This window comes from Epinephelus moara, chromosome 1, assembly GCF_006386435.1.
Source record: "Epinephelus moara isolate mb chromosome 1, YSFRI_EMoa_1.0, whole genome shotgun sequence".
In the NCBI taxonomy this organism is placed as follows: domain Eukaryota; kingdom Metazoa; phylum Chordata; class Actinopteri; order Perciformes; family Serranidae; genus Epinephelus; species Epinephelus moara.
In genome coordinates this window covers 1,476,096-1,502,225 of record NC_065506.1, presented here as the reverse complement: position 1 = coordinate 1,502,225, position 26,130 = coordinate 1,476,096, and the positions used below count along the sequence as shown (strand labels likewise).

General features: G+C 40.4%; 1 protein-coding gene across 6 annotated transcripts in view; it reads left to right on the top strand.

The window, feature by feature from the left end:
- Positions 1–26,130, top strand: part of crtc3 (CREB regulated transcription coactivator 3) — a 255,583-nt gene that overhangs the window by 104,673 nt on the left and 124,780 nt on the right. For all 6 annotated transcript variants that reach the window (XM_050041221.1, XM_050041212.1, XM_050041203.1 and 3 more), the window contains exon 4: positions 4,942–5,000. In XM_050041221.1, coding sequence (XP_049897178.1) covers positions 4,942–5,000 — 59 coding nt within the window. The remainder of the gene's footprint in view (positions 1–4,941; positions 5,001–26,130) is intronic.

Here is a 26,130-nt window from a genome sequence, read left to right as displayed (position 1 = left end):
TATATATATATATATATATATATATATATATATATATATATACATACATACTTCCCCCCTGAACACAGAGGAGCTAATCAACCAGTTTAATTCCACTTGTGCTGATATCTTGGACTCTGTCTCACAAACTATCAACTTTCTGTCAGAACAGCTAGGGAGAAATACTTTGCTGACATTCATCTCACACTCCCCCAAAGTGCTTTTTGAGACAATTAATGGAGTCCTTCATCCTGCCGCTGTTGCCTGCCCTGAACCATCCACAGTGACTTGTGATGATTTTTTAAATTTCTTCACTTGTAAAATTGCTAACTTGCAGTCCGCTATTTCACCTCTTGACTATGACACGCAGCTCTACCTCCCGCTAAAACCCGGCAATAACAATAACAGCACAGTTAAGTCTCTTCTTGACTGCCTCCATGAAGTTAAATGCTGGATGGCCTTAAACTTCCTCCAACTTAACGACAGCAAAACCGAAGTCATACTCTTTGGTCCCTCCCACTCCGTCCAGGGTTTAACCGATCACTTAGGTCCGCTGTCACCAAACCTCCATGCCTATGCAAAAAACCTTGGTGTTGTCTTTGACTCTGCCTTAAGATTTGACCGACAAATCAATACTGTTGTCAAAGGGTCCTTTTTCCAGCTCCGAAACATCTCCAAAATCAAACCTTTCCTTTCTTCAAACCACTTAAAAATGGCAATGTATTATATCTGGGTGTCCCTAAATCTTCCTTGTCACGCCTGCAGCTTGTCCAGAATGCTGCTGCAAGACTGATAACTGGCACAAGGAAAAGAGACAGCATAACACCTGTGCTGGCATCCCTGCACTGGTTACCAGTCAATTACAGGATTGAATTTAAGGTTTTGTTGTTTGTTTTTAAAGCTGTAAATGGCCTGGCTCCCCAATATATTTCTGAGCTCTTACGTCCCCTTTTAAATTCCAGAGCACTCAGATCCTCAAACCAGCAGCTTCTGGCTATGCCTCGATCGAGGCTAAAGGGCAAAGGGGATCGTGCGTTCGCGGTGGCTGCACCCAAACTTTGGAACAGTCTACCTCTCTCCATTAAGGATTCCCAATCTGTGGACACTTTTAAGGCTAGACTTAAGACCCACTTTTACTCTAAAGCTTTTGAGCGCTCCTGAACTCTTATCCCCTTTTTTTTCTTTTTTTCTTTTTTTTTTAAGTCTTTTGTATTTCCACTCTCCAATTTGTTCCTCTACTTTTGGACTTGTGTGCATGGGACTATACATTACATTGCTACGTATCTTGATCTCTGCACTTTGTTATTTTGTGATTTTACCTTTACTGTACAGCACTTTGGTCAACTTAGGTTGTTTTTAAATGTGCTTTATAAATAAATTTGATTTGATTTGATATATATATATATGTATATGTATATATGTGTGTGTGNATGTATGTATGTATATATGTGTATATATTTATATGTATGTATGTATATATGTGTATATATTTATATGTATGTATGTATATATGTGTATATATTTATATGTATGTATGTATGTATGTATATATGTGTATATATGTATATGTATGTATGTATATATGTGTATATATGTATATGTATGTGTATATATGTATGTATGTATATATATGTGTGTATATATGTATATGTATGTATATATATATGTGTATATATGTATATATGTGTATATATATATATATATATATATATATATATATATATATATATATGTATATATATATATGTGTGTGTGTGTGTATGCCAGACCAATTGTGGGTGGGCCTTAGATTACAAACGTTAGTAGATCACTGTTTGACGTAATCATAATGACTGACTGATATAGTGCTATATTACCTATGCTTGCTTTATACAGATTTTAATTGCTTGATGCTCCTTAAATATTTGATTGCATTTAATAACGTTTCAGTGCATTGGACGGACCTACCTGCGATCGCTTTCCTTTGTTCTGACCAAAGAAGAGCGCTAGGCGGCGCTGGGGGGGACCTTGGGGGTGCATCAGCACCCCCAAAGAAGCCCATAGCAGCCCTGTAGCACTCCCAAGAAATGCTCAAACAAAATTTCATTTTTTACTGTCACTGAATAAAATTGTTTTTGTTCGATTATGTGATATTATCTGGTGGTCATATTATTAATAGGCTATCTATGAATAGGCTAATGCATCAATTAGCGAACGTACCGTAAATAATGTATTATCAGGTGCCAGCAATCACAATAACAGACGCATGTTCTTCTTTATAGACGTCTAGTGGTGAGTAACAATATATTAGCCTGCCATAGGCGCAGTACAGGGATTATTTTTTATTATACCCTGGCATAGTCGATGGTGGTGTTGTATTGCGTTGGTGTGGGCCGTTTCAGGACCAAGGACAGTGTCCGTGATAAAACTGTCCTTGGTCCTGAAACGGCTTATGGCTGTCTGTTAAGGAATTGGAGTTGTGGATACCAGCTCTCGTTCATCTCCTGGTTGCAGCGATGACTTCAAGACCGTTCGTGCACATTTAAGGTACCTAAACAAAGACTGTTGCAACATAGCCTACTACTAGAAATTAATTTAGACATATAGCAGTTGATTCACACTTCCAGATCACTTGGAGCTAGCCTAGCTTACCGGTAAGCTACATCCGATCCCAAACCTCACATATCCGCTGAACTTGCGCAGAAGCATCAAAATAGACATAACCAGCTTTTTAAAATCATTTTTAAAACTAAACTTTTAGACTATTTTAGCACAAATTATATGATTATTAGCTGATTTTTAATCATTCATGACAAAATTAAAATATTTTAAAAAGTTTTTATTTTTTTGAAGAAAAGTTTAGGGTGGGCCTGTCGAAAAGTGGGTGGGCCTAGGACTGTCAGGCCCACTCATAACACCATGCCTGGTGCATGAAACCCATTTAAAATGAGGTGTGCCTTATTAGACCCACTTGGCCAAATCATTCTACATTGGTGTGGGGTGTCTGGGTCCAGTAATGTGAAAGCTATTGAAGAAAATAGACTTTTCCCATAGAAAACCAATGGAGTTTGTTTAAAAACTTCGTATAAAATAGAAAGAGCATGAAACCCATTTTAAAAGAGGTGTGCCTTATTAGGCCCATTCTACATTGGTGGGGGGTGGGGTGCTCATTGTTTTCTGCCTATAACAGAAACAATCGGCGCAGCATGGCTCGACTGGACGCAGCTAAAAGTTACAGAGGAAAAGGCCCACAGTATCGTATGTGTACTATTGCAGTAACTTCATTCATCTCACAGACTGATTTAGCGAAGCTCGTATAACATATAGACCAATGTCACACTGTAGACTAATTAACAGACAGATTAAACAGATGAGCAGCTCTGTGTGTCTGTTTGCGGAGAGTGTGAGAGAAGAGAGAAGAACACTGGTATGCATTATGTGACGCAACTTGACCCTATATTGATATAAACGGTATTGTCTGAATCTATATCATGCTTGAAAACATATCGATATATGGTAAAGAAAATCGATATACTGCCCAGCCCTAGCATCAAATACAGTCAGATTTCTAGTCTTGTTTATTTATCCTTTAATGAGCTATTGATTGATTGACTCATAAGTTTTTTAAGAATGTATTTTGTGGAGGCAGAATCCTTGAATGGCTGTCTTTGTTTAACATTTTAAAAAGTTTGACTTCTCATTTTAAATGGTAAAAAAGTTTTTATATTAAAACGGGGGAAAAAACTTATTTTTTAGTGGGTCCCCATAGTGTGCCCATTCCACAGAGCCACTCCCCCATACACTGAGAATCAGTTTAGTCTGACAGCTGCAAGCTAGAAAGTTATCTGCTGTGCCAAGTGGTTTAAGCGATGATGACAGGCAGCACAGCAACATCTTGAAAATGAAAATATTTAGTGTGGTTTGTGGCTCTGGCTTATCCAATCACTGTGCCATATTTTGAAAATGGAAAAAAGATTTTTTAATTATATCCTAATTTCACACATACTACTTGTGTAGTAGTGTGTAGTTTCTACTTTGAGAGACCAGTTGGATATACTGCCACATTAACAGAAACCACACTGGAGAAGGCCAGTGTCTGTTAGTTTCTGTGAATTTTAAGTGAATTTGGTAGCACATCCAACCAACCTCGCAACTACAGACCATGTGTAACCACACCAGCTCAGGACCTCCACATCCAGTGTCTTCACCTGTGAGACTGTCTGAGACCAGCCACCCAAACAGCTGATGCAACAGTTGGTTTGCAAAACCAAAGAATTTCTGCACAAACCATCAGAAACTATCTCAGCGAAGCTCATTTGCATGCTCACTGTGTCTTCACCAGGGTCTTGACATGGCTCCAGTTCATTGCTGTAATCAACTTGTGTGGTTGTGTGGCTAGTTGGATGTACTGCCAAATTCATAGAAGCCACATTGGAAATGTCTTATGGTAGTAAAATGAACATTCAGTTCACAGTCAACACCTGTGGTGGACATTCCTTCAGTCAGCATGTCAGTGGCATGCTCCCTCAAAACTTGCAACATCTGTGTCGTGTTGTGTGATCAAACTACGCATTTTAGATTGGCCTTTTATCATGACCATCCCCAGACACACCTGTGTGGTAATGATACTGTTTAATCAGCATCTTGATATGTTACACCTGTCAGGTGGATGGATTATCTTAAAAAAGAGAAGTGTTCACTAACATGGATTTTAACAAATTTGTGACCACAATTTAAGGGAAATATATCTGAGTGCAAAAAAGTCCTGAACTTAAGCCTGTAAAAAAACAAAAAAAACAATGGGAGGATAAACAAAAGTGCAATGTTTACATTTTGTTCAGTATATTTGTCTTCATTTCTTTGTGTGTGGTGATATCTACTAACATTGAAATAAGTGAATGTAATCTGTATAAAAATGACCTTAATATCACCAGTGATGTTTCTGTGTTTGTGCTAATAATTCCCTTAACTAAAATCTACATAGAGAGCTCTCCATATGGAGCAGTGTACCTGTCCCCACCTCTGGACAACAGCTGGAGAAGGTGAGTAGTACACCTGTTGAGCTGCTGACAGAATGGTTATTGTCTTCTCTTCTTCCTCTTACTATATGATTTTACAACAGGAACTGTTTCCTCTCACCACCCCTGTTTCCTGTATCAAGCGTCTCTATGCCTGCTTTCTATATTCAGGCACCAGCCATCACATTCAAACTCAAATGACAAATGTATGTAATTACTGTATGTCCAGGGCAGAGCCGAGGCTGGGTGATGGGTGGAGTCGTTGACCTTCTTTGTTTGTGCACAAATGTTCCGAGCCCTGTGTTAGCCCAGGGAAGGCTGCGTCTACCTAAAGGTGCTTGACAGATAGCCTTTTGCTTTAAAGGTCATGCTCAACAGCGGTTGTTCAAGTGTGTAGGGATTTCATGTTGTTACAGCACTACTGCCCTGTGGTACAGAATCTCCATCTGAGCAGAAATGAAATATCAGTACCTGCTGGGAAAAAATGCCACACTAGCTGGCCTTGATGTAAATTGTAAGATCCCTTTATTTCAGCTTTGGTTGTGCCTACATAGAGCAATCAGTGTACTGGTAGGCAGCTTCTCCTCAGTATTTACAAGGAAGTGAATTATGGCCCTGTGATAAAAAGCTCAGCCAAGTTCCTCCCCACACACTCTCACTCTTGCTCCCCACACTTGTGTTATGTATGCAGGCTTGGCTGGCTGCCAATCACCCTGCCTTGTCTTCTTCCACTGTGCAGACACAGACATTTGCCAGACTCCATGATGAGCGCACTATAACAGCTTGTACTGTAGAAGTGAATCAGGCCCACGCCCTCGTCATTGTTGGCACCACAAACAGGTTGGCTGACAAACGTCCTTACGGAGCAACCAGACGTCAGTCTTCTCAGAGTGGGTGTGTTTCTGGGAGAGCCATGTGGCACAAAGCAATGAATCCAGACTCTCATGTCTGTTTTGCACGGTGCTGCTTTGTTCCACATTGTGTTTCACAAAGATAGGTTGAGCATCATGTCAAATAAACTTCAGTTAGAGTATGAATAAATGAGACAGAGTCACAGTCGTTGAGGCACATGCAGGCTGGGCAAGTAGACATAACATTCATACTGTTAATACTTTTGCAAAATGACAAGAAGCCAATTAATAAACAAGCATTAATATTCAGTGTTTCCCACAGAATTATAATGTATATGTGGCTTTAACTGAGAATGGGAGGGAGGTACTAACCTTGTGGGGGTTTATTTTCTTGCCTCTGTGTCTATGTTTATCATTCTTTGTCCCCTCTCTAAATTTGGAGGTTTTTGCATGTCTGCGAACACAGCGCAGACAGAACTTTTCATGAGTTAATTTTTTTCCCTTAGCGGCAGTTTTTGGAATTTTGAGTCTCGGAGTGGATAATTGACCAATCAATCTGATCAAAGCTGATCTGAGAGGAGCAGCTGCTGCAAAGGAACTTTTAGAACCAGCACAATGAACGGTTAAGTTATACTTTCACTGCACCTGACGCTCTGCTGCTATGTCTTTGGCCAGGGTATGCTCTGCATAGTGAGAGTATCGGGCATTAATAACTGAATGGTAAATACATTCCAACAGAACACCCAACAAATGGGCCAGCTCCAAAAAGAAAAAAAGAAAATGTGGCAGCAGGTGTTTTAAATGTGGTAGGCTGCCACAGATAAATTAATGTGTGGGAAACCCTGTTAATATTGGGGGCTTAGTCTGGACCTCTGTCAGGTTGTCAGAGATCTAGGAGCTCCTCCCCTGGCTCTTTTTTTTTTTTTTCCTCAGTTAAACCAGCTGTATTTAAAGTTTTAATGATGTACTCTGGCACAAAATTTACTGTGTGTGTGTGTGTGTGTGTGTGTGTGTGTGCCGTGCACTTTACAGAGAGCAGAGAAACATTGTAAACGTGCGACCATGTAGAGACAGAAATGACATAAGATAAATAACACAAGGCTATTTATTTTGTTTAATAAAGGGACAAGGTATAGGCCTGGGGTGTATTCCAGAAAGTGGGTTTAGTGAAAGCTCTGAGTATGTTAACCCTGAATTGAGGGAAACTCTGAGTTTTCAGTTCCAGAAAGAGAGGTAAGTCAAACTCTGAGTCAATCACCATGGCAACTGACTCTGTGGACCTAACCTGCTCGCTGGCAGGTTTTCTTGAAGAAACCCTGAGTTCACCCTGTCTCCTCCCTACTGCCGAGCCTGAAGCAAGCTGTCAGACAGGGTTGTCTGTATGTAGGAAATCCGATTGATATCGAGGCAGAATTAATTCGCAATGCCTTACACCGGGAGAGGATCTTCAGACCCCGTTTAGATGTGCTGTCTTTCCCCAATGAATATCTGTTTGAACGGTACCGTTTTTTCATTAGGCTCAATCATTTACCGGCCACACATCAAATCTGCCACATCGCAGACGTGCGCTCTCATCAGAGCAAATGTTGTGCATTGCGCTACGTTTTTTTGTGAACGGTAGCTTTTTATATGATATTGGTGGCCTACAGTACATAATGAAATAGCCACTGAATAACATGTTATTTAAGTTAATTTGTTTAATAAATCAAATATAAATAAAACTAAAGAAGATAAGATACACCTTTATTGAGCCCATAATTGAGAAATTCCAGTGTTACAGCAGTCAAGGCGAAAGAGTCAGATTAAAGATTTCAAAATTTAAACTTAAAAACTTAAAACTTAAAAAACTAGGCATGCAAAATAAGTACAAAAATACATGGATAATAATGAGCAGCAGTGAATGAAAATGAGCAGTGGATAAAGGGAGCACATCTAGTGCAAGGGATTGTATTTGCAAAACAGCAACAGCTGTGGTGTCCATAAAGTGTCCATAGTGTCAATAAAGTGTCAATAAAGTGTCCATGGTGCAGTCTACTGTGAGCAGTGCTGGTTATGTAGCCTGACAGCAGCAGGCAGGAAGGACCTGCGATAGCGTTCCTTCACACACTGGGTGAATCAGTCTATCAGAAAGGTCCAGTCATGGCCAAGTCAAATATGCCTTACCTGTTTGAATGATGTTTTTATGTTTCATTTTAAGCTGCTTTCAAGTGTGTTTTTCCCCTGTGAGATTGCACCTACATGAAAATCAGATTTTATTCAAAACCACTTTTTTCACCTGTATGCTACGGTTTTAATTAAGTGTGGTTAAATGTAAATTAATGGCAGGGCTCTCATCAGTGTTCTTGGGTATGATAGTTTTTAAAGGATTCAGATTTCAAATTAGTCATCAACCATCTATATGTCGAACCCGAGCCACTGCGGCAAAAGCCTTATACATGGGACGCCTGCTTTATCCATTAAGCCACCAACCTCCCGTCAAAAGAAATTCTGCTTGCTAAATTTCACATGCTGCCTCTCTCTTCTTGGCAGCTTTAGCGGTGTTACTTTTTTTTTACGAAATTATACTCATATTCGCTGTAGGCACTCATGAGCGCCTCCAGTTCCACAGATGTAAAATAAGTTGATCGCTTTTTCTCTCCGGTTGCCATGGTGAATCGAGGTATCGGGGCTCCACTGATAATGGCTTTTTATTGTGGTTGTGCATGCGCTTAACTCAAGGTGTACCTATTCAGAGTTGATTGAACTAATTCAAATCAGCTGTTCTTGAACCGGATACTCAGAGTTTCCCAGCTCAGGGTCTCAGAGTTTCCCAGCTCAGGGTAAGTCAACTCAGAGTTCAGGATTAGACTCGGAGTTTGTTGAACTTCCTACCTGGAATACCCCTCTGTTCTATAGGAAAGGTAACCTTAAATGACTTCTGTTGTGATCTGGCACTATATAGAAAATAAAATTAACTTGACCTTCAAGGGGGGGCGGGGGTAGGGGAACCACTGATGTTTCAATAAATGTTAATGTTAATAAAAAATGTTTTGGTATTCATATTGTTAAAATTTCCTCATTAATCATATAATGGAAAAATAATCGATAATTGAAAAAATAATTGTTAAACTAATCGAAAAATGAATTGTGAGATTAGTCAATTAATCGAAAAAATAATCGCTAGAAAAATCATCGTTTGGGACAGCCCTAGCCATCCACCTCCCTTCATTGGATGATTCTTTCTGTAGCATAAACCTGTTTGACATATGCTGTAAAGCGTCACCAGAAGTGTTTTTCTGACTGTTACGGCTGCCAGGGCGCAGCTTATCCAGTTAATACAGCAATAGACAAGGTTTTTGTTTAACTTGCCATTATGGAGGAACCGTTAATTGCGCAATATAATGGCTATAGAGCGTTCTAGGAATGCCCCACCTTGTTGTGGTGGAGATGGTTAATCATGAGACTGTGGTGTAGTTTGTGTATGGCTTTATGTTAGTTTTTTACTTCTGGTGATTGCATTTAGGCCTCAAAAATCATAAAAGTGGTGTCCATTAGTGAAGATTTTCTTACAGATCCAAAAATGTAATTATCATAAACATTTGTTTGACACAGAGCTCTTCTGGAATAATCTAAAATAAAATCCAATGAAAAAATCCCATAGGCTTTTTCATGAGGGAACCAAAGTGACGTTAAGTTCCGCGTTGGCCTACAGAAAAACATGATCGTCATCCTTGGAGCCCACTAAAGTATATTGGTTTCCGATATAACCCTCACTCACTATGCAGTTCTGCCTGCCACTGGATACAGTCTCCTGGGAGAATGAGGCTCAGTTTATGGCACAGAGGAAATGCATCAGCCATCGCACTACCAAAACAGGAAGAGGATAGTGCTTTTATTTTCCCCAGTTACTATTAGTAGCCATCCCCAGTTAACAAAGACTATTCAATGTAAGTTCTTTGCAGTCACTATCTGCAACAGCAGAAATGGTGGACAATGAAACAACCAAAGTAACTGTGGAAAACAAAATCCTGTGTTGTTGGTAGTTAACTGCGAGGATCACGTCATCTACACTCATCAGTAGGCTTGTTCGAGATGAACTGTGCCTCGCTTAGAAAGTGGACGAGAGAAGGCAGCTGAATCCAAATGTCCACCCTCTGGACTTGTGGGCTGAGCCCTTGCAAACTTCAGTTGTGAGTAGTGTGACGTATTTACTGTCATCACATAAAGTCTGTGAGGGCAGAGACTGCAAGCAGCTGATAGACAGACCTCAAGACTGTTTTACTCGTTGCCATGGAAACGTTCAACTATCGCTGCTGTCATATTCATATATATGTCATATAAGTTCATGAACAGTGCCTACTCGTGTTTCTGCAGATAACAACATATAAATCCCATGTATAACCTTTTTTGTGACTAAACAAAAATGTATTAATACATCTGTATAACAGGCTACACACTTTCAAAAACAGAAATGTTTGGAAGTAATGACAGGACTATAACTTTATAAATCGGGCATTACTTGCATTAGAAACCTTCTTTTGTTGTTTTTCGGCCAATTTTTTTTAGCCTATTACACTGCGCAGCCTGATAGACCACAATAATAAAATGCATTTTCAGTCCCTCTACAGCCTAGGCTTATACATATTTCCAATTGTTTTAATTATGATAAGATTAAACGTGTGCCCCCTCGCTAGTCGGCACCAGAAATATTAGTCGGTCAAACCAATTAGTGTTTTATTCATGTACAAAGCAGCTGAACTGTCATGCAGCCACCTGCCACTAGTGGGGGCTACAGAGCTGTCAGACAGCAGTCCCCCTCCCCGCGGTAATGCTCAAGTAGACTGGAGTTTTAAAACAGCACAGTGGGAAATTGGAGACTTCCCACTTCCCGGCGAGCTGCATGATTGACATCGTGTAACATCGGCAGCGCACACACAGGCACATGTGCAACTCACAGCTTGGGCGATGTGAGGAAGTGAAACATAGGTGGCTTCTCACCTTAATCATTCATGCACACACATCAAAAGAGAGAAGGAGAAAGTTGTTAATTCAGACCAACCTCCTGGTGAATTCCTTCAATGACCTCTGCCTGAATACGATGGACTCAGTAGCCCCAGTCAAAACCAGAACCAAAATCACTTCCTCATAGGGATGCACGATAACTTTTCTTTTAAACCGATACTGATAACCGATAACTTTCAGCTCCTAAAGGCCGATACCGATAACTGATAACCGATAACACATACACATATACAGTATATATATATATATATATATATATATATATATATGTATATACCTAAGATCATGACATCAATACTATGAACAAAACCAAAACAGTTTTGACTCTTTAAATGAAGAGATATTTATTTTTTCCAATGAAAAACTATTGGCAAGCATCTCAAACATTTTCGAAAAGATATCAAACAAAAAAACTATTTGATATCTCAAATGAACATCAATTTAAATAAGGTGCATTACTTACTGATATAAAAATAAAGGCCCCTTGAACTGATGCAAATACATGCATCGGGATTACAAACTGAAAAAGTTCATTCCAGAAGTTCAAAAAAATAAATATATATAGAAAATGATTGCACTGAACAAGTTAGACTTGTCTATGTAAACAAACTGAAAAAGTGCATTCCATAGTAACAAAAAAATAAGTTTAAAGAATTTTGGCATATGGTTCCATTCAAATGAATACCTTTTCACTAAGGTAAATGAGGTTCAGTTGTTCTTTTATCTCAGATTAGAAGAGAGAGAGAGAGAGAGAGCGCGCGCGCGTCTGTGTGTGTGTGTGAGATAGGGTTGTCACGGTACCAAAATTGGGACCTACGGTACGATACCAGTGACAGTATCACAGTTCTGAGTAGCCTAGTATCACGATACCACAGCAAAAATGAGGCAGATGTGCCTTTTGTCATTTATAAAAAGATAAATCACTTTTCAAAGGAATAAATTACTTATTGACTTATTCATACTTCAAAAACAGCATCAACAAGTGATTAACATAGGGGGGGGATCAAAATAAAATAAAAATCAACCAGCCACCCTCCTCCCCTGACGGTCCCTTCATAAGTAAAGCACAGTCCCTAAAGTGCAGTGAGGTTTGTGGACCGTTACTGACACAAAGAGTAATGTGAACGGCTCGTTTCTCCTCTGACACGCCACGTACCTGTGTGCTGCCACGGCTCGGCTGTTCAGGTACTTCTGGGCAGTCATGACGCCAACAAGAGGACATTATTGGACCTGGAGCCGGACTTATCCGTCGCCGGTAAGCCGTTAACTTGCACCGCGGAGCGCTATGGCCGCCGTATTTGACAGGAATACGTATTCCTGTCTGTGTCTGTGACCCCCGTTCAACCCACAACCGGCAGGATTCGCCGTTATTGGACAGCGTGCGCCGTTATTGGACGGCGCATGGACACTCACCCTCTTGTGACTGGACTTTGAACTTATCCCACAGCAGTGGTACCTGAGGTACCGTAGTACTACGGTACTCCAACATTATGGTATCATATGTACTGTGGAGCTTTAGTGCCGCGGTCTACCGTTGGTACCAGTATACCGTGCAAAGTGTGAAGCTTTAGTGCCGCGGTCTACCGTTGGTACCAGTATACCGTGCAAAGTGTGAGAGAGAGTGTGCGCGTGTGTGTGTGTGTGTGTGTGCGTGAGAGAGAGAGAGGGTGCGCGTCTGTGTGTGTGTGTGTGTGTGTGAGAGAGAGAGAGAGAGTGTACACGTCTGTGTGAAATTATGACCGAGTTAACGAGTTGTTTTCCTTGAATTTTCCTAGTCAGAAAGAGTTTTTCTGATTATGCCGACGTCACTTGAATCAGAAAGAGTTTTTCTGATTATGCCGACGTCACTTGAACGCAACATTCACTGCAGGCCATTCAGGTCTCATAGTGGGAGCGGGGCACTGCCGTGCTGACAAAATTATATATGTTATCGGGGCTATTCGTCATGATATCGGACTTATCAGAATGACGTAATAATTCCTGTTATCGGCCCGATAATTATCGGCCCGATAGTTATCGTGCACCCCTACTTCCTCAGTCTCTCCATAGTTTAATGACCATACCCGCTCCTTAAAGAGAGAGGTACGCAAAATAGAGCGTAAATGGAAGTCCTGCAAACTTCAAGTTCACTATGAGCATTTGAAAAGCCTAATGAATAATTACAATGCTGCAGTTAAGGATGCACGAGCAACTTTTTTCTCCAACTTGATCTCCCAGAATGCTCAAAACTCTAAAGTGCTGTTTCAAACACTCGACTGAATTGTTGGCGCCCCCACCAATATTAATTTACATGCATCAGTTTGCTGCTGCAGAGCAGCTGAGCAGACCTACATAGGCTAAATAAATTGTATCTGACTATATGGTTAATATTTTCAGAGGAAAAAAAAAAACACAAGACAGCTTTCATTAAAGATCAGTTGATATAGTCAGGGCTTGACCACAAGTCTCTGTGATGCTAAATACTTCAATAGTTAAAACAGTCCAATGTTAAAGTACAGTAGACTACATACAGTTCATGATACAGTTAAAATGGTCAAAAATGTGAATAATTGCATTGCAGGACAATTTAAGGTGTGCCCCTAAATTTTCTGCTTGTGCTCCTAAAATTTCAGTTAGGGGCTACAGTGCTCCTACTAAAAAAAGTTAGTTTGGAGCCCTGTATTCAGGAGGTCCTTTTTTTTTTTTTTTGTTAATTGAAATGTAAGCCGCAAGTTTATTGTGCTAGGACTAATTTTACATAACTGTTAATTTGCAAATCAAGTTAAGTGTGTCAGGGATCCTCCTTTGAAAATTGACAATACATATTGTTGAAGTGATTTAGAAATAAACACTGTTGATCAGTCCCTCCAGGATCTCACGGCCAAAAACCCTTGAATTTGCGGCCAATTTTGTAAAAAAAAAAAAAAAAAAAAAAAGCAATTAAAAATTGCGGCATTTTTATGTGATTTTTTGCAGGTAAATGCCGCAAATGACAAAAATTGAGGCTAATGACAAAAGGAGAAAAAAATGTGATTTATTTTTATTTTTATTTTTATTACTGCCTCCAAAAAAATAAGTCATGTAACTTATCACTCACTGAATATTGAGTTCTCTTCTTTAGTTTTATTTAATTAGTTTCAAAACATGGACTCCAATAATGTTGCAAAAATCCTGAGTGAATATTGTCGCTCTCAAACCACACAATGTGACTGTAAAACAACATGTAAGCTACATCTTCTGTAAACATAACATTTTAATACATTCAACACATATTGTATGCATTTAAACAGTGCAAATTCTTATGTCAATACAAAGCGTTTCTCCATACTGCGATGCCATTAGGGCATTTGATGAAGCGTCTGATGACGTTTCAAATGACGTCGTAAGCCGTTATCTTGCGCCGCAGAGCACTATGAGCCTCCGCCGTATTCCTGTCTGTGACCCCCGTTCAACCCACAACCGCCAGGATTCGCCTTTCCTTTCTGCTGCTGGTTGAAACGTGATAATAGGGGCGCCCCAGCACCCACTCCACTAACATGACGTGGAAATGAGCGGTAGTCCAGAAAACTGGCAAGTTTTTTTTTTTTTTTTGGAGGGCGCTCGTGCGCCCTCACATTAGATTGCACCCTGGGCGGTCGCCCACATTGCCCATAGCAAAAACCGTCCCTGGTCCCTCTTCTCCGCCACACTTTGACTTATTCCCACCCAGCCGACAGTGGGACTTATATTCATTGTGCCGACAGTGGCTTGGAAAACCGCCCATAACCGTGTCACACGGGGAAGAGGGAAGAGGGAAGGTGGCTGGAGTTCCTCCAACATTTGCGGTTAGATTATCATATTTTTTATTGACAAAAATATAGGCTGCTTCAGGTGATTTTTTATGCGCACACGTGCCCCTAAATATTTTTTACAGTTCGCACACACCTATTTTTAGTCGCAAATGCGAGTGAAACGCTCGCACTGTCGAGGCCTGTCCTCCTTTGATTGTTTCTTCTCTTCCATCATTCCATGCAGATAGCACTGTATATGTGATTGGCATCAGCTCCATCAAGTCTGTGCAGGCCAAGCCTGGCCTCCTGCTCCAACCTGCAACAGATTGTTGTCACAGTGTGTAACAGGGATAAACTTCTCCCTCAGCAGTGGATTTTGGCCCACTTCATTGTCACAGGCAGACATATATAAGGTTTCTCCTTAAGCGCTTTAGGGCTTAAACTGGTTGTGTCCGAAAGCTTAAAGAGAGTACCTAGATCCATCTGCTCAATGTCCACCAATCCTACCATAAGAGAATTTTACACAACTTTTAGTTTCATTGACTTCTGGGTTGCTTTTTAGTGTTGACTGTGCATTGACTGTAGTTTAGTTAGAGGTGTGATGAGCTCACTTTTAAAATACTGTTGGATTTGATCAAGATATTTTTTTCTAAAGGCTCAACCAAGACAAACATGGATGCTATGGGCTACTTGTTCTTGTTTCTAGTAGCTCACTGTGCTCCTGCTATTAAAGAAAAATGTCTAGTAAACCCTCCTGAAATGTAGGGATCTGCCAGGATGTCATGAGTGAATTAGACTTTTATGATTCATGGTTGATATACATACTCTGTGTAAAAGAGAAGAATGGATGCAGAAGAGATTAATGTTACACAGAAGTAGTAGGCTACAATGTGTCTTAACTGAGGTGTACCTTGAGATGCATGCAGCAGACTGATTTTTACATCTGTTTTTTTTTTTTTTTTTTTTTTTTTCGTCTCCTGAAAATCAGAACAGAAAGCCTTCACAGACAAGATTTCTTCATTTTTCAGCAACTTTCAAGAAATCATTGTAGAACATTCAAAGTGAAAGGTCACATAGAAATACAATCCAGGATTCCACTTTAAGAATTGGACAGTGGTATTACACCAATATACTGTGCAATAGCAGCACCATTGTTTTAACAATTAATCCATCATTTATTTGTCACATGGAATTATACAAAGTACAACACCAATGAAATGTGATCCCATCAGCTCCTTTAACTTGTGCATTTAATTTTGTCCTTTTTTGTCTTCTTACAATGTTGGCTGCTGCTTTATATTGTCCATGTTTCTGGTTGAGTCTGGTAATTTCTGGTTTCTGGTTGTAGAATAATATAACTATAATATTATTACTTTCAATAATGTTGTTGTAAGCTATTGTCATTACCTGCATCTCTCTCTCTCTCTCTCTCTCTCTCTCTCTCTCTCTCTCTCTCTCTCTCTCTCTCAATGTGTCATACGGATTACTGTTAATTTATTATGCTGATCTGTTCTGTACGACATCTATTGCACGTCTGTCCGTCCTGGAAGAGGGATCCCTCCTCAGTTGCTCTTCCTGAGGTTTCTACCGTTTTTTTTCCCCGTTAAAGGGGTTTTTTTGGGCAATTTTTCCTGATCCGCTGCGAGGGTCATAAGGACAGAGGGATGTCGTATGCTGTAAAGCCCTGTGAGGCAAATTGTGATTTGTGATATTGGGCTTTATAAATAAAATTGATTAAAAATTGAATTGATTATAATTATCCATACAGGCAGCACCGCTCTGCAGCTCCCTCTGAATAGCGTATAGCAGTGATCCACAGCAGAACCAGGACAGCACCTCACATTCCCACCATTACACCATAGTCCTTATTCACCATAAACCACTCAGTTCCTCTCCTCCACTCCTCATAGTCCAGTGCTCTGTCAGATCGGCATATAGAAAAAGAGTCACCAGTCAAGTATGGTGAAATTATTTTTCAATGCCTGTACAATGGCTAGTCCACTTGGACCACTGTCCAAAGCCAACCACAAAAAGCACCACCAACACTTGCAAAATAAAGGCATAAAGTATTACACATTCAGCAGAGCCGACAGAGAGGCGACTGTAAATATCCTTGCCTATGTAATATGACGTAGTCATAGTTATGTTCTCCTTACAAATTAGGATGTCCTTTGACACTGTCATGCAATTTTAGCGTACAAAATTTGTTGGTATTTACTTTTTTAAGTTTGATACAGTAGCAATATAATTCCTACATGTTAGGGTAAACAAAAAGGTAAATATCAGTTTTCAGTTACATGAATTGTGAGTTGTCACATAAAATTTTATCAGTTTTCTTGGAATACAAATTGCACCGTTTGTCAAAGTAATGTTTCCATTGCAACCTGGCAATTTCACAATTTTTATCATTATTAATGTCATTTCAACTAAAATGTTTCACAAGAGTGCCCTTGTCCTTGCAGCTGGACATGTAGGCAAAATAAATGAACAGCACATAAGCTTGCTTTTGAACAATCAGTGTTGTGTTTCTACTTTAAGACCACTGATGGAACTTGAAGCTTGCAGCAAATGAAGACATACTGTAACACACAGTTGGAGGGGAAATTAGAAATCAGAGTCTGGACTCATGTCTTGCCAGATAAGGGAGGCTCTTCTTCCAGTAGCCTGCTGGGAAATCCATCAAAGGAAATTCTCTTTTGTTACTCTCCTTCACAAGAGGTTTTACAAGAAAAAAACCTTTTCCTTTTGTCCAAAGACAGATCAGTGTCTCAGTTTAATATTCATCCATGGAAGTTGTCTTTAGGCTCTTGTGTTGTGGCAGTGAGAGGCAGATTCCCTGCTTTTATGTCTCAGGGGAGAATGGGGCGGTAAGTGTTTACTACGCCAACCACTTCTGCGCTGCATTATTGCAGCACAGCTCTGGAGAAGATCCACATAGCTCTTAAACTGTTTCAGTGCTTTAATTACCACAACAGTGATCAGCATCCTGCTGTCCACACAACCTCTTGAGCTCTGTCGACTGGCGTAGAGCAAGCACCTGAGAACAAAGGGGACAGAGAGATGTGCATGAAGCATGCATCTTTTCAAAGGCACTAGTTACAATTACATTGTATTTTTTACTGCTGCGTGTTTGTATCAATATGAATCATGCCAAGCTTCCCAGCCTCTGATAGATCAAAAGTTAGAGGCAGCCGGCCAGTGCGAAGGGATCAGCAGGCATGACAGAAATGCAGGGGAACAGAGCTGTTCACATAGCCTTTAACCGCTTCATGACTGGCCAACAAATTTTATTCCATCTTGCTGGCTTTTGTTAGGCCTTTTTTTTCTACAGGAAAAGAGGGATTTCCCAACTTTGTCCATCTGTAGTGTGTCAAGCCATGATTTTTTTATATCCACCATCTGTCCTCTAGAGTTCACTCAAAGTATAGTGCTTGTTTGGAAATGTTGTGTGCCAAACAATATTACTGTACGCTGGGAAGAGAATTTCTTGCAGGGTATTGGTTCCTCAGGCACCAGACCTGAGTATAGCCCTGTATGTGTCCCTTTGGAGACCATCTGTTAAGGGTCAGAGCTTCAATCCAGTCCCACGCCCTTCTCCCCATCCATTCATCCATCTTTGGCCTGCTATTCCTATACCAGCCCCTCTTGGGATGAAATCTCAGACAGAGCTCCCCAGAGATTGCTCTGTAGAAAGGCCCTCCAGAGGAGAGATCTTAAAATGTCCTCTTTGGGAGATGTGGTGTAATGATTCTCTGAGGGCTTTTATCCTCCATCTAGTCTGTCTGATTACTGCCCTCCAGTAATAAGGCAGTTTTACTGCTTACAAACGCCAGTCACATGACAAACAACCATTCTGTTATAATACTAGTGTGGTTTACCAAGTAGAGTAGACCATTAGTTTGTCTTTCTGTGTTTCATCCTCACTATTTAGGCTGATTTAAAGTAACTGAGCTTTGTTTCTAGATTTATATGTGCTTGTTAGCTAATATACCAAGTTAGTTTCATGTGTTTAATTCAACATGATTACTCTTTTGTCAACATGAAAATATATGTCAGGAAAAGTGTCAGTGGGATATTTGTTGGATGTGTGGAGTGCCACAGCACATCTGCATTCCATGAATCTATAAATAAATGGCTATTACACCCCACAGTGACAAGCTTAGCAGCTAACCCAGCTGATTTGACCCATGTGCAGGTATTGTAGTTCGTTTGTTGCTCATCAAATGTACTTGTGCAATAAAGGACACTGCCATGTCAGAGATGGTCCCTGCAGTGTCACTGCAGACCTGCAGGCTTTAATGTTGTATCTTGTTGAGTTTTTGTGGGATTGTTAATAATAGCCTCGTTTTTAGTGTGCCCAACTACAAAAGTGTTTCAAAGCTCCTCAGAAAGTGAAACTCTTGAACCTTTTCTGATTAATAGCAACTGTAGCCGTAAATGACGATGTCAATGGTATGTGTAAGAGTACAATTGACTCAGCAATGTCAGTAACACAGCTGTATCTATCTAAAGTTTGCTAACATAAGCCACCATAAGACCAAGTAAGGCTGAAGTAGCAAAACCCCCTGAGTATGTTGGACCTAGGATTAATGGCATATATTGCACAGAAGCCAAGAATGGCTGTCCTCCCAATTATTAATTTTAGGCCATTATCTTGAAATTAAAAGTTAATTATTTTGTTATCTCAAGAAAACAAGCCTTGAGGGAACAAGCTTTGTTATCTCAAGATAACAGTATAATTCCAAAAAGATTGTTGGCTCTTGTAAGGCTACTTATAATGTTTCTCATAGGCCAGGAGTGCCATGTCAGCATGCATAGATGGCATCCTGACAACTGTAGCAACTTTATTGAGATGAAAATGTTAGATCAGGGAGTACATATAATTGATAATATTGATCATACCAGATAGAAATGGTAAGGAAGTGCTAATGTGGTTTCCTCTCTTGTGCACAGAACCTATATTGTACTTACCTTTTATTAGTAAGAATTTGGCAGTACATTGCACAGTAAGTAGGGATCCAAGAGGTTGGACATTCCTGTCAGTAATAATTCAGTTGTAATCACAAAGTTAATTGCTGAGATCTGTGAATGCAGTAACATCACAAAACAATATGTCAAGACTAGAAAAAAATGCACTCACTTTTAGCATTATCTCCACATCAGTTGGTTTAGATCATCTGGCTAAACTGTTGGCTTTTTAACAACCTGTCTGATCATCTTGCCATGTCTAACTTCATCCTAGCAATGTGATTGTGTCCCTTAATCTCTGCAATTGTTTTGAGTACCATGTTATAACCAAAGAAATGATGACCAAAACTATGCCATAAGACACAAAGTTGTTATAAGCCAAAAGTATCCTTTAATCTTTAGTGCCATAGAACTTGTTGGACAAAGAAACCACCTTGTAATTCTTTCATTAAAGCTGTTGAACAAAATTACCTAATTTATGCAGATATATTCTGGTAAACAAAGCACACAGAGAACATGGCCTGAAGTATTTACATACACATACAAGACTTAAAGATCTTTGTAAGATTTAGATGGATTTAGTGGCATCTAGTGGTGAGGGTTGCAGATTGCAACCAGCACAAACTTCTCCTGGTTAGAATTCGTCAATAGCCCCTTTTCCACCAACATTGCAGGAACTTTTATTACCAGGAATTTATTTAACTGGGTAAAAGAATTCCTTGTAATCTGTGTGGTTTGTGTTTCCACCGCACCTCAAAGTTCCGGAAAATGTATGCAAATCGGGCTGATGACGTAGATGATTCAGTATGTGCCCTGTATTTAGCTCTGCCAGCATGTTGGCTGGTAACATGGTAACATTAGTGCTGGTGGAGAGAGGGGGGACTGTTTGTCTCAGCCAGCAGCTAAGTTTAAAAGTATTTTTAGATAAGTGTCAAAACTAAGTTAGTCAACATACAGACAGCTGTCATTTGAGCTTATTAGTAACAATTCACTATCAGCCGAACTAGCGTGCTGTCCTTGTGTAAGACATAATGTTAGTGTTGGTGGATGTGAGAGTGTGGACGGAGCATATTGAATATCGCTGTCTACATGTTTACATGTTCATTCTTGCAGAACACATGTATTGATAAAGTATTGGTGTCTTACTTGCAAAGGTTTAATTTCACTTACAGTAATGAGTGTAGCTGCCGTCAACTCGAGTCATTTTCAAGTTATCTTTGCTTTGTTTCCACCGGGGCCCCTCAAGAATTCCGGGGAATCTGAAAAGTCCCACCCCCCTTCTAGGTACTTTTTTTTCCCCGGGTAATTTCCGTGGAAACGCACTGAGGTTTTTCAAAATCTTGGGTAAATGATAAAAGTTCCTGCAGTGGAAAAGGGGCTATTGTTCATTGTTTATGAGGTTTTTACTGGGAGCTGAATTATGTGCTGGGGCCTCTTCCTTTTCAATGGACCCAGTAATTAAAACTAAAGATGCAAGATAATATGGCCAACATCAGCTTTAAAAATGAACTATCAGAATCATCCGTCATGCTTTTTTCTGATTTTGCACAATGAATGAATATTGCATACATTTTAAAGCATTCTATTTCATGTCTCCATTTGCTGGTGGGCCATCACCATAAGAGAATGCATGCATAATTTGATGGTAATTCCACTACAGAGGAGACTTTATGATCACTAAAATTAGGTGGGGGAAAAAAGTGGATATATCCATATCGGTTGTCAGTTATCGGTCAAATTAGTTGTTTCTTATTTACATATTTGCTATTGGATATGGGCAAAAAAATCCAATATCATGCATCCCTAATTGAAACCAGTAAAAACACTAAATAAATAATAATAATAATAATAATAATAATACATTGGATTTATATAGCGCTTTTCAGGATAATCAAAGACACTTAAAGCAACTCTTACCTTTCTTGCATTTCACACAGCACTTTGAAAAAATTTGAACATCCACAACTCCCGCCTCCCTCCAAAGTCCCATTCTCCTCCTCCTGCAACTCCACCTCCCTCCAAAGGCCTACTCCCCCCTCCTCCATTACGTCCTCATTACGTCTATGATAGACGTAGGCGTTGGCAAGGTAACATTAGATACATGGAAGAGGAGAGCAAGTGTAACGTTACAACCAAAACAGTCAAACGCAACCCCGGAGTTTTAGAATAAGGTTACAGTGCTAACGTTAGATAGTAGCGTTAACATTACTAGTAAGTGGAAATACACAAGGAAGATAACGTTAATGTGTAAGAGGCTATGCTACAGTAGGCTAACATTAGCCATTAGCAACTGGATGCTGTGTTGTCATGTACAACGTTATGGACTGAACTGAACTTCTTTATTTGTCATTTTTATGCGCAGCACAAAAACGAAATGACATTTCGCATACCCCAAGCAAAAAGAAACAAAACATTTAAAAACAATTTGTGCAACATATAAGAAAGAACATATAGTGCAATAGTAAGATGAAAAGGGTCGACATTTCACAATCAAAAACTCCACATCCTGAGAGCAGAACTGGGAGATCCTCTTCACATCACAGCACCATGAATTGTTTGTGTATATTGCCAGACCGCCACCATAGAGCTTACCAGACGATGCAGCCTCTCTGTCTGCTCTATGTAGTGTTAGCCCCGTTAGCTCAACACCGGAGTCTGATATGTTACCATTCATCCGTGTCTCAATGAACACAAGGACGCAGCAGTCCCTCACTCCTCGGTGAATGGATCTCTACAGTTGGATGTAATCCATTTTCGTGTCCAGCAAGCAGATGTTCGCCAGAAGGATGCTGGGAATGGCTGGTTTGATGGGGTTAGCTCTTAGACTAGAGCTAACCCCTCCGTGCTTCCCCCGCTTCCGCGTCCTGTCACAGCGCTGCCAGCGTCTCCCCGTCGGGACAGCTCCAGGCGAAGCCACGGTCATCTCAGGGCTAGCTCTACGTAGCAGGCCAAGCTTGCTACACATCCTGAGCTCTCTTGGTTGTAGCGTTAGATCTCCGCAGCGGTTTCTAATGTCTGTTAGAAACTCGCAACTGTATTGGACTGAAGAATTTACTTCTTGTTGCACCGTGTCAATAGTTTTTATCCACAAGTGTCCCTGTTACTAGTTTATATCCACAAGCATCCCTGTTACTAGTTTATATCCACAAGCATCCCGGTTACTAGCCTGTTTGTTGTCTCACAAACTGTGGGGCGGAGGTGGGGGGAGAGATGTTATGCGAGCGGTTACGCCAGTCCAGTCAGAGGCCTCCACATGGGGAAGACCAAAGGTGGGTAGTAACTAGTTACATTTACTCAGTTACATTTACTTGAGTAACTTTTTGGATAAATTGTACTTTTCAGAGTAGTTTCAATGCAAAATACTTTTTACTTTTACTTGAGTTATATTGTTTCAAAGCAACAATACTCTTACTTGAGTACAATATTTGGTTACTCTGCCCACCTCTGAGTACATAATTACATATGTATATATATATATATATATATATATACATATAAGAATATATTTGCAGATTATTATTTTTGATTGATTGATTACATTCATGTTCTTATTTTACAAATAAATCAGACGTTAAGTAAAGTAAGTAAATTTTATTTATATAGCACTTCTCAGAGAGAGGACTCACAAAGTGCTTCACAAGATAAAATACAAAAAATACAATAACAGAAACAATGCAAAAAACACAAAAACAAATAAAAAGTAAAGTGCAGAGAAATACAGAGATGATACCATGGACAATTAATGGAACGCATGCCTAAACAGATGTGTTTTTAACTGCTTTTTAAAAATGTCCACGGAAGAGGCCGCTCTCAGCTCATGAGGTAGTGCATTCCACCATTTCGGTGCAACAGCCTTAAAGGCTCTATCACCTTTCGTCTTTAATCTTGTGTGAGGGACAGTAAGTAGGTGGCCTTCAGCGGACCGCAGTGACCTGACAGGACAGTGAAAGGACACCAGATCCGTCAAGTATGCAGGTGCTTGACCATGGAGGGCTCTGTAAGTGATGGTTAGAATCTTGTGCTGGATCCTGAAATTAACAGGGAGCCAGTGCAGGGATGCCAGGACTGGAGTGATGTGAGTGAACTTATGAGATCTGGACAGAAGCCTGGCGGCAGCGTTCTGGACTAGTTGGAGGCGGTCTAATGAAGTTTTATTGAGACAGGTGAAAAGAGAATTACAGTAATCCAGACGTGAGGAAATAAAAGCATGGATGATCATTTCTAGCTCGGAATAAGTTAACATGGATCTGAGTTTGGAAATGTTTTTGAGGTGGAAAAAGCAGGAGCGAGTGACAGTTTTGATGTGGTCATCGAAGAGCATGGCCTGATCAAATGTGACCCCAAGGTTTCTCAACTTGGGGCGCACATTTGCACTGAGGGACCCTAAGCAGCTGGCCACTTTAGATGCTGAGGCATCAGGTGCAATAATTAAAATCTCAGTTTTAGCTGCGTTCAACTGAAGGGAGTTAGAAGACATCCAGTCCTTAATTACATTCATACAATCGTACAGTGAGTCAATTCCATCGGTCCTATCAGGGTTAAAAGAAAAATATAACTGGAGGTCATCTGCATACATATGGTATGAGATACCTTCAAAATTGCTGATGACATCTCTGAGAGGGAGCATGTATAGCGTAAAGAGGATAGGCCCAAGCACTGAACCTTGGGGCACCCCGCAAGAAAGGGGGGCAAACTCTGATTTATGAGGGCCAACAGCCACAGAAAAGGATCGATCAGACAGATAGGATTTAAACCAATGAAGAGCGGTCCCTGAGATTCCTACCCTGTCCCTCAGCCTGTCTAAAAGGATGTGGTGATCAACAGTGTCAAAGGCTGCACTGAGATCAAGCAGAACCAGGATAGTGGATTTACCGGCATCGGAGGCCATCATGATGTCATTGGAGACCCTGAGAAGAGCAGTTTCTGTGGAATGTAACTGACGATAACCGGACTGAAATTTATCTAAGATATTGTAACTGTTCAACGCTGTCACTAACTGGTTTGCAACTGCTTTTTCTAGAATCTTAGATACAAAGGGCAGCTTGGAAATGGGCCGGTAGTTACTAAGAACATCGGGGTCCAGATTGGGCTTTTTGAGAAGCGGCTGAACAACCGCTTGCTTGAAATGGGACGGGACACGACCAGAAACCAGTGAGCTATTGATTATGGAGAGCAGAGATGGACCAATAGTGCTGAAAACATTTTTCAGCAAAGTTGTGGGCAGGATATCCAGCGGACTAGAAGAGATCTTCATAGTGCACACAAGATCTGCTAAGTCTTGTAAGGAGACAGGTGAGAAATTGTCAATAATTGACTGTTGTTTGGGAGGATCAGGAAGGGAGGAGGAGGAGGGTGTTATACTGGCCTTGACACTGGCAACCTTATTCACAAAATACATTAAAAAATTGCTACAGTCCTCATCAGAGGACACAGGTAGAGCAGGCGGTTGCGCACCAGTAATGCTACTTATAGTGTCAAAAATGACCCTGGGATTTCTCTTGTTGGAGATGATGAGATTTTTAAAATAAGAGGCTCTGGCCACCCTAACAACAGAATTGAATTCAGCTAACAGTTCTTTAAAATAAAGACGATGTACATGAAGCTTGGTTGATTTCCACAAGCGCTCAGCTCTCCGACATTTACGACGAAGGCAGCAGATGTCGTTGTTCAGCCAGGGAGTGGGATTAGCTGCGGAGATAGTTCAAGGCTTTAAAGGAGCAATCTTATCAAGAATAGCAGAGCAGTGTGAGTTAAAAGTTAAAACTTGGGAGTCAACATCAACATTAATACTAACAGGCTGCGCCACACTGTTAAAAGCGAATGAGAATTTCTCAGCCGAGAGGTTATTTAACATACGGGTGAGTTTTGTACGCTTGCTGGTTGAACAATCAGAAATAATAGACAAATTAAACAGGATTCAGTTGTGATCAGTGACGGGCAGCTCCTCAGAGACGATACAATCAATGTCCAAACCAAGTGTAAAAACAAGGTCCAGCGTGTTTCCCTTAATGTGTGTCGGGCCATTGACATGTTGCACAAAATGGAAAGATTCGCTGAGATTTATAAAATCATTAGCAAAGGAGTTTGTGGTGTCATTTACAGGCACATTAAAATCCCCAAGCATTAAAATTCTTTGAAATTTAGTGATGGAAGCCAAAAAGTCACTGAATTCAGTCAGAAAGGCGCCATTAATACCAGGAGGGCAATAAATTAAAATACAATAAAACGGGTCAGAGCGGCCAACTTGAGAAATAAGCAGTTCAAATGAGGTAAAAGTTCTACAATTCACTTTCCTCGAGGAGAAACTGTCTTTGTACAACAAAGCAAGGCCACCACCGCGGCCAGTGGTCCTTGGGGCACATATGAATGCGCAATCAGGCGGTCATAGCTCCTTCATGGACACATAATCTTCATCCCTTTGCCAGGTCTCGGTGAAAAACATGAAATCTAAATCTCTAGCGATGAAAAAATCATTCAGCGTGAATGATTTGTTATTGATCGAGCGAGCATTCAACAATGCCAGCTTAAGAGACTTGGGACCAGCTTTGCAGACAGATGATTGTGACAGTGGTTGCAAATACCGGA